This window comes from Trichechus manatus, unplaced genomic scaffold, assembly GCF_000243295.1.
Source record: "Trichechus manatus latirostris isolate Lorelei unplaced genomic scaffold, TriManLat1.0 scaffold00120, whole genome shotgun sequence".
Classification (NCBI taxonomy): domain Eukaryota; kingdom Metazoa; phylum Chordata; class Mammalia; order Sirenia; family Trichechidae; genus Trichechus; species Trichechus manatus.
Genome location: NW_004444056.1, coordinates 2901171 through 2918244, shown reverse-complemented (window position 1 = coordinate 2918244; position 17074 = coordinate 2901171). Strand labels below are relative to the sequence as shown.

Genomic DNA, 17074 nt, shown 5'->3' with positions numbered 1-17074 from the left:
GGCCACTCACCACAGGCTGGGGCAGCAAGGCAGGCCCTGGAGGCACATCGGCTGGTGCCGAGTGGGGAGGCTCCAGGGTGAAGTCTCTGTCGCCCAGCTCCACGGGGGTCCCTGCTGAGGCGGAGGATGTGGGGACGTGCTCCTGGTACAGCAGGGTGCGCAACTTCTCATCCAGGCTCTTGATGGTGTTGTCCACAAAGCCCACCCTAGGTGGCGGCCCTTCCCCATCAGACTCCAAGGCTACAGGGGGCTGGGCGGGGGCAGCGGGCCCCAGTGGGGGGCTGGGGAGCTGGGAGGTGGCCAGGCCAGCAGGGCTGGGCTCAGACACCAGGGCTGGCAGGGGCTCCCCCTGAGCGCTAGCTTCCAAGGCTGAGGCTGGCTCCCCCAGATGTGGGGCACAGGGCTCTTGGCTGGTGCCAAGAGGCTGTGCAGCACGCTGGGTATCAAGAGTCTCCATGAGTGCCAGGGGCATCTCATGCTCTCTGCCCGGTCCCTGAGGGGTCCTGGCACCCCTTGCTTGGATGGCAGTCCCCATTGCTGGCTCTGGCATGGTGGTAGCTGCTGGCACTACTGTGCCTTGGGGCAGGTCAGTCATGGGCAGGGAGGATGGTACTAAAGGGGCGAGTGCCCTGCTGTGGGGGTCACCGAAGCTGGGGTGGCTCAGAAGCTGTGGGCCAGCGAGGAGGCCGGGTGGTTCCTTTGAGGACAGCTGGTCTGTACAGGGTGTTGGATCTAGAGGATACAGAAACACACCTTTGTATCACCCTTCTCTGGGTATCTTCCCTTCCTTGGCCAAAAGGATGCCTTCCGTGATCTGGCCTTGGCCCCAGCACACTGGTCATTTCTGTTTCTCCAATACGCTAAGTTTGTTCCTGCTCAGGTCTCGGCACTGCCTGTCCCCTCGTCCTTACGTCTTCCACGGTCTTGGAGTGCTTCCTCCGTCTTGCCTACAGGACTCTGTTACAATATCATCCCCTTTGGCTGAACTAGTGCCACCATCCCTCCCCCTGCACCACCCCTCCCCCTGCACCATCCCTCCCCCAGCACCACCCCTCCCCCTGCACCCTCTTACACTTAACTTGCAGATACAACTGTTGCCTGGGTACTGTCTTTCCACTGATAAGAGATAAAATCAAAATAGAGGCTTCTGACCTATTTGTAAAATGACTGAGCTAACTCTAAGTGCTCAATGTAACCTCTTCCCCAGTCTCTACCTTTGTTGCCTAGGAACCAACCCCTATTATTGTTAAGGAAATAAACTGCTTTGCAATTAGGCTAAAGAATGTGAATACCTCATGGAAACTCATTTGTTTCCTGACGGAAACTCTGTTCCCAGTACCCTCTGGTGATTGATGCTCTGAGCAAGGTAACTTTTAACAGACCATTCCTGAAAATTTCCATCATGTCACTGGCTTTGTAACCAACATGAAGCCCCCACTTTGACCCCATGCCTTTCAATTATGTCTTTTAGCCAATCAAATGTATTCGTGTAACCAATTAAATCAAAGATTATGCTTTACTTTGTCTTGCCTTTGACTGAACTCAATCACTATAAATCAATCGGAATATTGTGTTTTGTACTTCTTCCTCGAGCCCTGTAACTTTGTGCCACCAAGTGCTCCCCCTTGGATTCGTGTGTTCCATTTGCTGGGACTCCACGTTTCCCATAGAACAGACATACTCCCATAGACAGCTGCAGCTGTCTCTATTCACTCAATAAAACTCTTTACTTTCAATTTTAACCAGGCCTTGTGATTTTGCTCTACAATATTACTTGGTGTCAGAAGTGGGATTTCAAATCTGTCCTGCCTTCTATGACCCTGGGGACATCGAGAATGCAGGCCTGGCCATCAGAGCCTTTTGGCTCACCACCTACCCGGATTCCCAAAGGTTGTCTAAGGTAAAGTCTCTTGAACTTGAGCTCTGCCTTCATTGTACAGAGCTCTGTGACTTTTATTGAGGATCTGTCTTTACTTTCATTTTTGGTTCACTCTCTGAAAGTTCTGATGAGTTTGTTGCTAAATTCAGTTTGGTGGGGCTGTTCCTACAATATCCTCAAGTCTACTCAAGGTTCCAGCCCATTAAGTTTGAACTCACTTTCTCTTTCCTAGGGCACTTTCAAGTTATAGCGTGCATTCAGGGTTCAGTGCACATTCAGTTTTTTTTTCCCCCACTTGCAAGTTCGAGTTAAAGTTTGTTTGATCTAGGTCTGGTGGACATTTGAGGTTGCTCCTCACAATCTGACATTGTAGAGGTTACTTTAAGGGATGAGAGACCTAAAGCTTCTTGCAACCAATTTTTTTTGCTGTGTACACATTTGGTCCTTATTTTACAGGTTTTTCACGTTGGCTGATTTCACACACTGATAAATTATGTAGTTTTTCTGTTTCATTTGAACTTGCTTCTAGTCTAAGAAATTTTATCTTGTATCAAATTAAAAGCCATAGCTAACAACTACTGTTTTTTTCCTAAAACTGTTTTTGCCTGCCTCATAATCTAAAAAAAGATTTCCTGGCAGCTCCTCTAAGATACTTCAAGATAAATTAGCCTATTTGAAAAGTGAAGACTGCTTCTGTGTTACCAGGCAACTGGGCTGAACTCATGCTACTTGCATTTGAAAAGGTGGTGGTGTAGCTCCACAAATGACTGAGGGCTTTGCCAGCTTTGCCTAAATCTTCTAACTTTCAGAAATGAAAAAATTATATCTCTCAGGTTTTTAGATACCATTACACAAGTGACTACAATTTTTATAACACCTGACATCAAGATAAAGAAAACTTATGAGTCTGAAGTAACCGTTATTCAGACCTTTGCCCAAGCCTGGCTATAGATAAGTCCCTTCAAAAACCCAACAAACCCCTTTTTATTAATGATGTAATATATTAATGTACAGCTTTGTAAACTTTTGCCTCCAAGCCTTGATGAAAATTGCTGCAATTAAGGTAAATTTTTTTTTTTTTTTGAAGCACGTAGAAGCTATAACATAGGCTATAGATCTAGCCACTAATGACCTTTGGACTATTATACAAAGCAACCCCCTATGAGGATAAGACTTCAAGATAAAAATCAGTTCTGATCCTAATAAGTTTTTGTTATTCATGTAGATAGTCAACAAAAAGACCCCTTCCAACCAAATAAAAACGTTTTTTAACAAAAAATAAAAATTTAAATAGCGATATCGACTGTTTAGACGAGCTTTATTTCAACAGTGATTGTTTTGTAATATACAGATTTAATTGCCAGAATTTTTTAGTAACTTACTGACATTAAATTGGGTTAGTGGATGTTTGTTATAATTAAAGTTTACCGGCTCTTACTTTTTAAGCTACAGGAAAAAAAATACATTCATTTTTACAAGAAATTTAAAAGGTTTATTAAAAACAAAAATTTTTTGGTATGGTTAAAGTTCTTATTCACTACAGCTAAATATTTAATGAGCTGATTTATAAGAATTTTTTTATTGTGCTTTAGATGAAAGTTTACAGAGCACAATTAGTTTCTCATTAAACAATTAATACATACATTGTTTTGTGACATTGGTTGCCAACCCTACAATGTGTCAACACTCTCCCCTTCTTGACCTTGGGTTCCCCACTACCAGCTTTCCTGTCTCCTCCTGCCTTCTTGTCCTTGCTGCTTGGTTGGTGTGCCCACGTAGTCTCATTTTGTTTTATGGGTGATTTATAAGAATTTTTAAGAGCTTTAATATTAAACAATATATAAACTAAAAATTGGGTTTCTCAATGTTAGAATAACAGAATTTTCTTTAAAACTAAATAATTAGTTTTATTTTTTTTAATGCAATCTGCCTGAAAAGCAAAGGTTCAAAAGAATAAATTTCTAAATCAAAAACCAAGCCACGTGGCTTTGGAAGAACTAAGACTTTTATCTTTAAGATCTTTAATAACTAAAATATTGTTTCTCAATAGCCTATAATAACCTCCTGACATCTTTGAAACTTCATAAAAAGCCATAAAAGATTTATTTCTATTTCCTAAAGAAAAAAGCGCTAAAAAAGTTTATTTAATATGTTATAAATTACATAAAACATGTTGTCAAACCAAGAGAAATGCCAAATTTTTGTTAGGTTAAAATTTTATGTGTTAATGTTTCCTCTTATGTTTTTTGCCTGATATTAGACAAGAAGCTCATCCTATTACATCATAATTTTATTATCCTTTCAATTACTAACTTAGTCACAACTTTATTTCTTTATTTTTATCTCGTATCATCAAACCCAATGGTTTCACCTATGGGGAGTTTTTATTATTGTTGGTACATCCTAACTCTTTAAAAATGAGGTTAATCATTATGTTTAGAGATATTTTCACCTAAAGTTTTTATTTGACTTTATTTAACTTTGCATTACTTTTATAGTTATTTACCATCAAATCTTTTCACTTTTAAAAATTATTATATAAGCTAATGATAGCCATTCGTAAGCTTGCTACTCATAGATAAGTTTTAAATTGATTCTCTGAAAACACAACAAAAATGGACTATATCAGACTCATAAAGAGGACTATAATATTTTTAATATAAATGCCATTAGACTGAATCAGGATTTTTAAAAATTCTTATGTAAAAATTGACACAGGGTTTTTCAAGTTGCTGCTAATCCAGAATAACATGAAACCAAAACTGGATACATAAAACTAAGTAAACTAAAAAGATTACTATAAGATTCATATAAAAATATCACTAATATACAGTGTTCTATTTCCGAGATATAAAAATTCATTTTTTTCTCACTTCTTTCTTTTTTTTTTACATAAGAATCAGCTATTTCAGGAACTGATAACACTATACTGGTTACAGAATATCCTATGAATTAAAAAACGTTATGGCTCATGTCAAAGTTCTAACTAAAATATATTCAGAAATGCCACAGACTCTAAGAAATAAATACTGAAATAACTATGGTGACAGAAATAGTTCCTCAAAACCATATGTCCCTCCCTTATATTACTTACACCATCTCTAATATTGTTAAATATTGCCAATCTTTAATCCAATACTCTAAGGAATGTTTTCACAGGTTATAAGAGTCTTTGATGACCAAGAACCAAAATCCAAAAATTTGCCTGATATTATTCCAAGGGACCATATATATTAGAAAAAACATCAGCCAAAAGATTCCCTGGAGCCTTGTTGGAAAGGACTGTACATAGTTCCCCTTACTAATTCTTATACCTCTAAATTACAGAGAGTTAAGACTTAAATACACCTCTCCCAATTAAAGAAGACTGCAGCTCCTGTTTAAATTGTCCAGCCAACTAAAGGGCTCAGACTGAAACTCAGCTGCCCCAGTAAACAGAAGCAAATAACTGCGACAGAAGCAAACAGTTCTGCCCCAAATCACGGAACAAGACTTCATACGAGCACCTAAGATTTTTGGGCTGTGCTTTATAATCTTTACTTTGGTATTTATCTTAATTATCCTTCACCAAGTTAGTATTCTGTCCTAGCAAAATACGTTGTATAGAAACCCCTGAAGTAGTTACTCTTTATTTAATACTTAAAACTTTTAAAGTGGCACTTTTATCAGCTGGGATTTATCAGATTAGTAAATTGCTACCTGTTACTTTCCGATTTACATCCATTCCTCTCTTTCCCATGTATATACAGGTTATTAAAGTCCTTGAATTTCTATTCCTACTGGCATAGGTGATCCTTATAGAATTACATTTAGAATGCTTTATCCCTATATTGGGAAATTTCCCTCCATGGTGTTAATTCTTTATGTCCCCAGTAGATGTTGCTACCCCTGCCTAACATATATAACCTTTAAAGTTGCCTTATTCTATAAGTTAAGATTCACAGATTAATAATTTTTAACTAATTGTTTCCATGCTAAAGTTATTAACAGGATAAAAAAGAAGGGAATAAAGGAAATAAGGAGAATAAAATCAGGGTTTTCTTCCAATTTTTCTTCAAAAGTTTCAAAGTCCATTTTCTTAAGAAAGATAAATCAAGTGCAGTTGAGCTTGGCAAAACTTAGCCTAACCCTTCCTGTTCTTTCCCATTTTTGATATAACCTTTAGAAATATTCATTCTATTAGTAGTTGGAGTACTAATTTTGTCTAAGTATTTATGGTATCATTTGCTTGTTGTGTTTTTATAATGATCCCTATTATTTTGTTTATCCCATATGATTATGCTGGAGCCAAAATTAAATGCAGAAACCAAGATTATATTGTTAAACAATACCCTGGAGAAGCCCAATTATATTCTAGTTGGTATAATAATTAGCTTTAGACTCTGAATAGAACTATTAAAAACATTATGATAACCCATGTTCACACACATATAAAAGAATTCCTGGTGGGAATTAAACTTTGAAAGTTTATGAACTTACAATAATGTCCACATAGAAACTTGGCTGGTAAATGCAAACTTATCTATCCCTAGTTCCTCTGATTTTAAAAAAGCCCCGTGTGCTCCCCATGGTTATTTATTCCTTTGTGGAGGTTCACTATAGATGAATCCTAACCTAAAGATTTTCCTTATGCATAGGCCACAGCATGCTTAGATAGCTGGAGAATAAAACGTCAATGTACTATGAGAACCTTGGGAGGTTCTCTAGATATTTACATCATTAATAAGAGTTTGCATTAGACCAGTGATTTAAAATTTTATTTCTTAACTCAGTGTAGCCTAACACTTACCAGCAATTCTACTGCTGACTACCCCAGATGGGACTGGTCCTTGGTTTGGCACAATACAATTAAAACAGTCTATTCATAACCTGTCAGCTACCACAGCTCAAATAGCTGACAATGTTGCAGGTGGAATGGCAGCACAACAATCCTTTAACTCACTGACTAAACAAAACCAAACCCATTGGCATCAAGTTGATTCCAACTAATAGCAACCCTACAGGACACAGCAGAACTGCCCCATACGGTATCCAAGGAGCTGCTAGTGGATTCAAACTGCTGACCTTTTGGTTAGCAGCCAAGCTCTTAACCACTGTGCCACAAGGGCTCGCACTGGCTAAAGCGATACTTAATAATCAAACAGCTTTAGATGTTTTTACTAGCTCATCAAAGAGAAGTTTGTGCCATTGCTAAAACCTCCTACTGCTCTTGGATTAACACCGCTGGAGAAGTTAAACAAGATATTGCTAAGATTCATCAAAAAGCTGTTTGTTTACATTTTTTACCCTCTATAACTTTACCATCCTTCTTCAGTGTCTTCAGTTGGCTACCTAATAGTGCAGATTCATGATTAGTCTCTGTTGAAAGCTGGGTTGATTATATTAATAATGATAATCTTTATTATTGTAATTATAAAATGTGTTATAAGATGTGCATCTACTATAGGAACTGGAAACTCTGCTTCATCTCATGCTGAGAGAATTATGTATATCTACAATGCAATCGAGAACCCAAACTAGAGAAGCTTCATGACTTAGTCATTTTAAAGCAGGTGAGACTGTTCCTCCAATGTGGCCACACCCTATCCATTCCCAACACCAAAGTCACTGAGGATGACTGCTCAGCAATAGCATGGTGAAGAGAACTGAAGCTGTCCCACTGCCAGAAAAACCTTGCAGAAGATGAGTTTTCATGTCGCTCCTTTGTGAGCAACATGAGACCAACTCGCTCTGAAGATGAGAACTCCCCTATAACAAGATAAAAATACATAGTGGTGTTCAGCCACTTCTATTGTGTAACATCTAGGAACTTAATACCTGCTAGTTCACGTGGCCATTTAGACAATTTAAAGTCAAACCCGTGCTGAAGAGACTATGCCCATCAGTATGATCAAAGGATGTGCTTAGAAATTCTTGATCAAAAGGACGGAATTATAAGGGATAAAATAAAAAAGCGGCATCTGACCAATCCGTAAAATGACTGAGCTAACTCCAAGGGCTCAATGTAATCTTTCCCCCAGACTCTCTCTTTGTCACCTATGAATCAACCCCTATTATTGTTAAGGAAGTTGCTTTGCGGTCTGGTTAAAGAATGTGAACACCTCACGGAAACTCATTTGCTCCCTGATGGAAACCCTTTGTTCCCCATCTCCTCCAGAGATTCACACTTTGAGCATGGTAACTTTTAACGGACCACTCCTGAAAACTTGTCATGCCACTGTTTTGTAACCAACATGAAGCCCCCTCCCCTTGACTCCATGTCTTTCAGCCAATCAATGTATTCATGTAGCCAATAATGTCTTGGTTTACATGAACAGATTATGCTTTACTTTGTCTTGCCTTTGACTGACCTGAATCACTATAAATCAATCAGAATATTGTGTTTTGTACTTCCTCCTCCAGCCCTATAACTGTGTGCCTCCAACTGCTCCCCCTTGGATTCATGTGTTCCATTTGCTGGGACTTCACGTTTCCCCGTTGCAGTGTTCCTTTGTGCTGCAGCTGTCTCTATTCCCTCAATAAACTTTTTACTTTCAATTTTAACCAGGCCTCATGATTTTGCTCTATGACACCACACCCTCACCACAAGATAAGCCCCCAAAAACATGGTTCTTGTCTACCTTGTATCTACTGTCCACCATCCCATGCAACAAAAAAAATTTAATGAATTTGTAAAACAAATCAGTTTAAGTAGTGAGCTGTATAAACTCCTGTCCCAAGGAGTGAGCAAGGCCTTCCAATGACTCAGACACCCACCCTTTGGTAAATTTAGAAGCACAGAACACCAGTGTCCTGCCTAGGTTGGTAAATGATCCTCCAGGGAAGAAGTTTCCGTGGGCAGGTAAGTTTGAGAAACAAGCAATGAAACATAGATCAAACAAGAAATCAAGACATTTCAGAGCCTTTACTGTACTTATTTGGATGGTGAATATTCAAGAGGAAGAGAGAGGATGTGATATTTTCCAAACTCATTTGACTTTTGAGCCATTAAAAAAAATTTTTTTTTATTGTAGTAAAAGTTTGCCGTTTTAACCACTTTAAAGTGTAGAATCTACTGACCTTAATTGCATTCACCATGTTGTGCAACCATTACCACTATCTATTTTCAAGTTTTTCAACACCCCAAACATGAATTACTACTGTCCATTTCCTTTTTCTCAGCAATCATCACCTCTCCTGTCCAACATTTGGGTCAGTCACCTTCCTCGTTATCATGAATCTTTTTTGGTTTATCACATGCAGCATCCACCCCCTCCTTCACTGGGTAGCAGCACTCTGAATTTTCTTTAGGGAACAACTGTCTCCTACTTTCAACTCCAGGGACGTTGTGTAATTTAGGCCTGAGTCAATTTGTGTATTCCATCCACTTGGCCACATGACTGGTTTAGAGACAGATGTGTGCTAATTTGGCACTGGAGTCCCTGGGTAGTGCAAATTTGTTAAGCACTTGACTACTAACCAAAAGGTTGGTGGTTCAAATTTACCCAGAGAAGCGCTGGAAGAAAGGTCTGACAATCCACTTCCGAAAAATCAGCCATTGAAAGACCTGTAGAGCACAGCTCTACTCAGACACACATGGGGTCACCATCAGTCAGAATCAACTTGATGGAAACTGGCTAGTTCTACATAGTGCAATTCAGGCCCGGAACTCTGGAAACTTGTTAAGAAGAGAGATACTCTTTCTTTTCTGCCTACTCTTGAAACTAGAAGGCTATATGCTGAGCTGTTACAGCAATCTTGCCACCACAAAGGGTAAGTATAAGAAGATACTCAATTACTGATTCCATTTACTATGGCTGTACTTTTCAGAACATCTATTTCTTTTTACGTAAGCTGTATTTATCTAGGACATTATCCATGTAAATTTTCAAGTTTATTGGCATAAAGTTATACATGATATACTCATCTTTTTATTCACATTTGTAAGGATTGTAGCACTGTCCACCCTTCTCACTCCCAGTGTTGATTATTTGTGCCTTCTTGCTTTTATTCTTAGTCTCACCAGAGGCTTATCAATTTTATTAGCCATTTCAAATAACCAACTTCAAGCTTTGTTGATACTCGACTGTATGTCTGTTTTATATTACATTAATTTATGCTCTTATCTATTATATTTCCTCCTTTGAGTTCAATTTTATCTTCTTTGTCTAACTTGTTACAGTGGATACTTTGATTACTGAATTTCAGCCTTTTCTCCTTCCTAATATATGTATTTAAGTCTACAAAGTTTCTGCCAAGTATGGCTTTAGCTGCATCACAAGTTTTGGTATGTATTATTTTCCTTGGCATCACTTTCATGTAATTATTCAAGAATCCAGCTTGAAATTCTGGCAGTTCCTTGTCAATGTACTGCTGCAACCACTTTTGAATTATCTTCAGCAAAATTTTACTTGTGATATTAACTATTCAATAATTTCCACATTCTGTTGATCTTTCTTTGGAATGGGCAAATAATCCAAGAATGCTGAGCAAACAATCCAAGAAGCTGGATCATATGAAAAAGAACGCAGCATCAGGACTGGAGGAAAACTCATTAACAACCAATGCTATGCAGATGACACAGCTTTTCTTGCTGAAAGTGATGAGGACTTGAAGCACTTACTGACAAAGTTCAAAGACCACAGCCTTCAGTATGGATTATACCTCAACATAAAGACAACAAAAATCTTCACAACTGGACCAATAAGCAACACTATGATACGTGGAGAAAAGACTGACGTTGTCAAGGATTTCATTTTACTTGCATCTACAACCAATGCCCAAGGAAACAGCAGCCAAGAAATGAAAGGACATATTGCATGGGGCAAATCTGCTGCAAAATACCTTTTTAAAGTGTTGGAAAGCAAAGACATCACTTTGAGGACTAAGGTGCACCTGACCCAAGCCATGGTGTTTTCAATCACCTCATATGCATGCGGAAGCTGGACAATGAATAAGGAAGACCAAAGAAGAATTGATGCCTCTGAATTATGGTGTTGGCGAAGAATACTGAATATACCATGGACTGCCAGAAGAATGAACAAATCTGTCTTGGAAGAAGAACAGCCTGAGCGTTCCTTGGAAGCAAGGATGGCGAGGCTTCATCTCACGTATTTTGGACATGTTATCAGGAGGGACCAGTCCCTGGAGAAGGACATCAGGCTCGTAAAGCAGATGGTCAGGGGAAAAGTGAAAGACTCTCAACAAGATGGACTGATGAAGTGGCTGCAACAACGGGCTCAAGCATAACAATGATTGTGAGGATGGCACAGAACAGGGCAGTATTTTGTTCTGTTGTATATAGACAGAGTCACTATGAGTAGGAACCAACTGGATGGCACCTAACAACAACAACAGTTTGTTTATCCATTCACCCACTGCAGGACATTTGGGTTGTTTTCAGTTTGGGTAATTATGAATAGAGCTGCCATGAAATATTCACGTACTGATATTTAAATGAACAAAAGTTTTCATTTCTCTAGGGTAAATATTAAGGAGTGAAGTAAGTGTATGTTCAATTTTATTAAAACAAACAAAAAAACCTGCCAAACTCTTTTCCAGAATAACTGTATCACTTTGCATCCCTGCCAACATTATATAAGAGTTTCAGTCGCTCCATATTCACACCAAGACTTGGTATTTTCAGTTTAGCCACCCTAACAGGTTTAGTGATCCATCACTGCAGCTTTAATTTACATTTCTCTAACAGTTCATGATACTGAACAACTTTTCATGTGCTTGTGTGCTATACTTACATCCTCTGGCAAAGTGTGTGTTCAAGTCCTTTGACCATTTTTTGAGTTGGTGAGTTTTGAGAGTTCTTTATATATTGAGTTTAGAGAGTTCTTTATATATTCTGGATACAAATACTATACTGGATATGTGATTTGCAGTAATTCTCTCCTAGATTGAAGCTTGCCTTTCCATTCTCTTAACAGTGGTTTTCACAGAGCAAAAGTTTTAATTTGGATGATGTCTGATTTATCAATTTATTCTTTTATGGATTAGGCTTTTGGTGTCAGGACTAAGAACTCCTTGCCTAGCCACAGGTCACAAAGATTTTCTCCAATGTTTTCTTCTAAAGGTTATATAGTTTTATATCTTAACATTAAGCTATAAGGTTCACTATAGATTTTTTTGTAGATGTTCTTTATTAGGGTGTAGAAGTTCCCTTCTGTTCCCAGTTTGCTGAGAATTTTTATCATGAATGGATGCTGTATTTTGTCAAACGCTTTTTCTGTTTCAACTGATATGATCATGTTTTTTCCTTTATCAGATTACTAATATGATAGATTGGTTGATTTTTTAATAAGTCTTCCCAAGATAAATCTTTGTCGCGGTGCATTATTCTTTTTATATAATACTGGATTTGGTTGGCAAATATTTTATTGAGAATTTTTTTGCATCTACATTCATGAGAGATATTGGTCTGTAATTTCTCTTTTTTTGGTACTGCCTTTGTCTGGTTTTGATATCAGGGTAATGCTGGCCTCGTAAAATGAGAAGTGTTCCTTCCTCTTCTATTTTCTGGAAGAGATTGTGTAGAATTGGTGACATTTCTTTTTTAAATGTTTGGTAGAGTTCACCAGTGAAACCATCTGGCCCTGAAGAATTCTTTTTCAGGAGATTTTTAACTATAAGTCCAACCTTTTAAATTAGGTCTAGAACCATTCAGGTTATCTATTCCATCTTGGATGAGTTTAGTAATTCATAACTTTTGAGGATTTAGTCCATTTTGCTTAAGTTGTCAAATTTATCCAAGTAGGTTTGTTCATAAAACTAAACCAAACCCACTGCTGTCGAGTCACTTCTGACTCAGCAACCCTATAGGACAGAGTAAAACTGCTCCATACAGTTTCCAAGGAACCGCTGGTATTCCATTAACTTTTTATGAAGGGTGTATAGTGATATCCCCTTTCATTCCTTATATTTTGTCTTTTTTTTTTTTTTTTTTTGGTCAGTCTTGCTAGAGGCTTATCATTTTTTTATCTTTTCAAAGAACCAGTGTTTGTTTCATTGATTTTGTCTACTGTTTTTCTATTTTCAAATTCATTGTTTTATGCTCTTTAGTTATTTCCTTCCTTCTGCTTGCTTTAGGTTTATTTTGTTGTTTTTCTAGTTCCTTAGGGTAGAAGCTTAGGTTACTAATTTGAAATCTCTTTTCTAATCTAACATGTAGTGCCATAAATTTCCCTCTAAGTATTGTTTTAGCTGCAGCCGATAAATTTTATGTTGTATTTTCATTTTAATTCACCTCAAAATGTTTTCTAATTTTCCTTGAAAGTTTTATCTTGACTTGCAGGTTATTTAGAGGTGTGCTATTTAATTTCAAAATGTTTGAAAATTTTTCTGTTATCTTTCTGTTATTGATTTATAGTTTAATAACATTATAGTCAGAAAACATATTTGGTATGATTTCAATTCATTTAAATTTATTAAGCACTGTTTTATAACTCAGGATATGGTAATTGTTCCATATGCACTTGAAAAGAATGTGTTTTCTGTTGTTGTTGGGTAGTGTTCTATAAACATCAATTAGGTTAAGCTGGGTGATAGTGTTGTTCAGGTCTTCTATATCCTTACTGATTTTCTGCCTGCTAGTTTTTAATCTGTTACTAGAAGGGGTGTGTTGAAGTCTCTGATTCTATTTGTGGCTTTATCTCTTTCTCTTTTCATTTGTATCAGTTTTAATGCTTTGTTGTTAGACGCATACACATTTAGGACTGTTTCTCTTCTTGATGAACTGACCCTCTTATGAATATATAACGTCCCTTTTTATCCCTGGTAATTTTCTTTTTTCTAAAGTCTGCATTGCCTGATATTAATATAGCCACTCAAGTGTTCTTTTGATGACTGCATGGTATATCTTTTACCATCTGTGATGATTAATTTTATGTGTCAATTTGGCTAAGTTATGGTGCCTAGTTGTTTGGTCAAACACTAGTCTAGATGTCACTGTGAAGGTATTTTGTAGATGTGATTAATGTTTACAGTCAGTTAACTTTAAGGAGATTACTCTTGATAATATGGGTAGGTTCCTCCAATTAGTTAAAGACTTTAAGAGCAAAAACTGAAGTTTCCCAGAGAAGGAATTCTGTCTCAAGACTGTAACATAGAAATCTTACCTGATTTCCAGCCTGCTGGCCTGAATTCAAGGGTACAACATCAACTCTTGCCTAAGTTTCTAGCTTACTGACCTGTCCTATAGATTTTGGACTTGTCAGTCCCTACAATCTCATGAGCCAACTTCTTAAAATCTGTGTGTGTGTGTGTATCCTACTGGTTCTGTTTCTCTGGAGAACACTGACTGATACATCATTTATTTTTTAAACTACCTATATCATTCTACAGGTAGTCTCTGACTTATGATGTATTCAAATTATGACAAACCCCACTTAACAACAGTGTATCTTCCTGGGAAGTTACAGGATCATGCAGGGTATATTAAAAAAAAAACTGCTGAGTTAAATGAACATGCTCCAAGCACTTGATCAGGAAAATATGATGGAAGAGATAAATGGAAAAATCATTCATATGACAAGAACGCTGAATTTAGAACTTGATATCACTGATGTGAAACAGCTTAGTTTATGAAGGAGAACTGACAGATCAGGACTTAATTGACTTTGAAGAGGAAAGAAATGCTGAATAAGAAAGAAATAATAAGGACAAGGAAGGAGAGAAGTTGTCAAAAAATTTAAGTGAAAGGATTAGCTGAAGTTTTTTCTACACTAAATTAGGGGCTTCACTTGCTTGAAAACATGGACCCAGACACTGATTGCTTTGCTACAGTCAACAGGCAGATTCGGGAAGCAGTGAGATGTTACCACGAAATATATGAAGAAAAAAAGAAAAGGACCATACAGACAACTCTCACTAATTTTCTGACTAGAAATGCCATGCCCCTTCCACAAGTGGAGTTATTACCGCAACTGACAAAACGCCAACATTGTCCAACTCTTCTTCATCCTTGGAGTAAATTTTTATGCTTTGTATATTTCTTTATGTATGTATTAAAACATATCTGTCAGTTTATGTGTAATACTTCCAACCCCGAAAGACAAATAAAGATTGGATTTATAAAGACACTGATACTAAAAGCAATAATAATGATAACTGAAAAAAAAAATGAGGTATTTGACTTGCATCAGAACCGACTTATGACAGTCATCGGAAAGGAACCCTGTTGTAAGTCGAGGACTACATGTACTTGAAGTTTCTTGTAGACAGCATAAACCTAGGTCAAGTTTTTTAAAATCCATTCTCACAATCTGTCTTTTAATTGATGTATTAAGACCAATTACATTTAATATTGATATGTTTATAAAGTAGTCCCTGACTTACAATGTATTCAAGCTATGACGAACCGCACTTATGACTGTCTACTTTTTTTGTACATCTTATCATAGGTAATATGTACTACATACAATGCTGCAGTGCTTAATCTGCTGATGTTATCAGATGTTCACTCACAGATGTTCAAAGATTCAATTTATAAAGATGCTGATAATAAAGGGCAATAATAATGAAAACTAAAAAAAAGAGGTATTTAACTTACGCTAGAACTGACCTATGATGCAGTCATTGAAACAGAACCCTGTCATAAGTCAGAGCTACCTGTATTTAGACCTACCACTTTATTGTTTTTGATCCTTTGTTTCTCCTTTCTTGCTTTCTTTTAGGTTATTTGAATACTTTTTTAGTATTTTATCTTAGTTTATCTATTGTGGTTTTGACTATCTCTCTGTCAAAGTCTTGTTGTGGTTGTTCTAGGAATTACAAAATACATCCTTAACTTTACAGAGTCTACCCAGAATCAGTATTTTGCCACGTCAATTGGAATATAGAAACCTTACCAACATACAGGTCTCTTTACGCACTCCCCATACCATAGATTTGTTATATATCACATCTATATACATTGAAAATCCCAACAGACACTGTTATAATTTTTTTCTTACAACTATCAAACCAGGTTTTAAAGAACTCAAACAGTCTACTGTATTTATCCCAATATTTACCATTTCTGTTGCTCTTCCTTCAAGTCAAGTTCCTTGTTTCCTTCTGGTATCATTTCTCTTCTGTCTGTAGATCTTCCTTTAGCAATTCTTTTAGAGCAGGTATAGTGGCTATAAATTCTCTTAGCTGTCTTTATCTGAGAACGGCTTTATTTCAGTTTCGTTCCTGAAGGATATCTTTCCTGAATACGCAATTGTGGGTTGACAGTTCTTTCAACACTAGAAAAATGCTGTGCCACTTCCTTCTGGACGCCATGGTTTCTGATGAGAAATCTTCAGTCATTTGAATCACTTTCCCACTGGGTAATGCATCATTTTTCTTTGGCTGCTTTCACAATTTTTTCCTTGTTTTTGGTTTTCAGCAGTTTGATTATGATGTGTCCGGGCATGGATTTCTTTGAGTTTAACCTTTCAGAGGTTCATGCAACTTCTTGAACCTGTAGGTTTATGTCTTTTGTCAAACTTGAGAAGGTTTTAGCATTATTTCTTCAAACATGTTTCGGCACTGCCCGCTTTCTCCCCTTTCTGTCTGGGACTCTGATGAAACAAATGTTAGACCTTTTGTTATTGTTCCACAGGTTCTTGAGGCTCTGTTCATTTTTTTTCCCTATGTTCAAACTGGACAATTCCAGTTATCTTAATTTTCAGTTTTAAAATTTTCATTTGTTTCTTCTTTGTATCATCTGTTTCTTTGCTGACATTTTCTATTTTAACATTTCATTCAAAAATGTTTGTGACTATTTATTCAAACATTTTTATAATAGATGCTTTTAAAGTCTGTCAGATAATTCCAACATCTACATTATCTTGTCATGGCATGTGTTGACTCTCTTTTTCCACATAAGTTGACATTTTCATCTGTTGGGTAATTTTGGATTATATTCTGAACATTTTGAATATCATGAGACTCTAGGTCTTGTTTAAATCCAACAGTGAATGTTGCTATTTTTGCTTTAAGCAGGAAATCTACCTGGTTAGGTTCTGGCCGCAAGTTGCAACCTGCCTTCTCTGGGCTGTGGTTCCAATGTCAGTTCAGTTTCAATGCCTCTGCAGTACGAATTTTGATCTGAAACATGTGTGTGCCACTCAGGGGTCAATCTGGAACATGGGTGGTGGTCACTTCTCAAAGACCTTTTTTATCTGCTAATTAGGAGCAGATCCATACATGCACAGGTTGGAGGTGAGCCCAGAAGTTCAT

At 37.3% G+C, this 17074-nt stretch overlaps 1 protein-coding gene across 1 annotated transcript in view; it reads right to left on the bottom strand.

Moving 5' to 3' along the window:
- WNK2 (WNK lysine deficient protein kinase 2) overlaps window positions 1–17074 on the bottom strand; it is a 170047-nt gene that overhangs the window by 28529 nt on the left and 124444 nt on the right. Inside the window, exon 20 of the mRNA XM_023738649.1 lies at window positions 11–732. Coding sequence (XP_023594417.1) covers window positions 11–732 — 722 coding nt within the window. The remainder of the gene's footprint in view (window positions 1–10; window positions 733–17074) is intronic.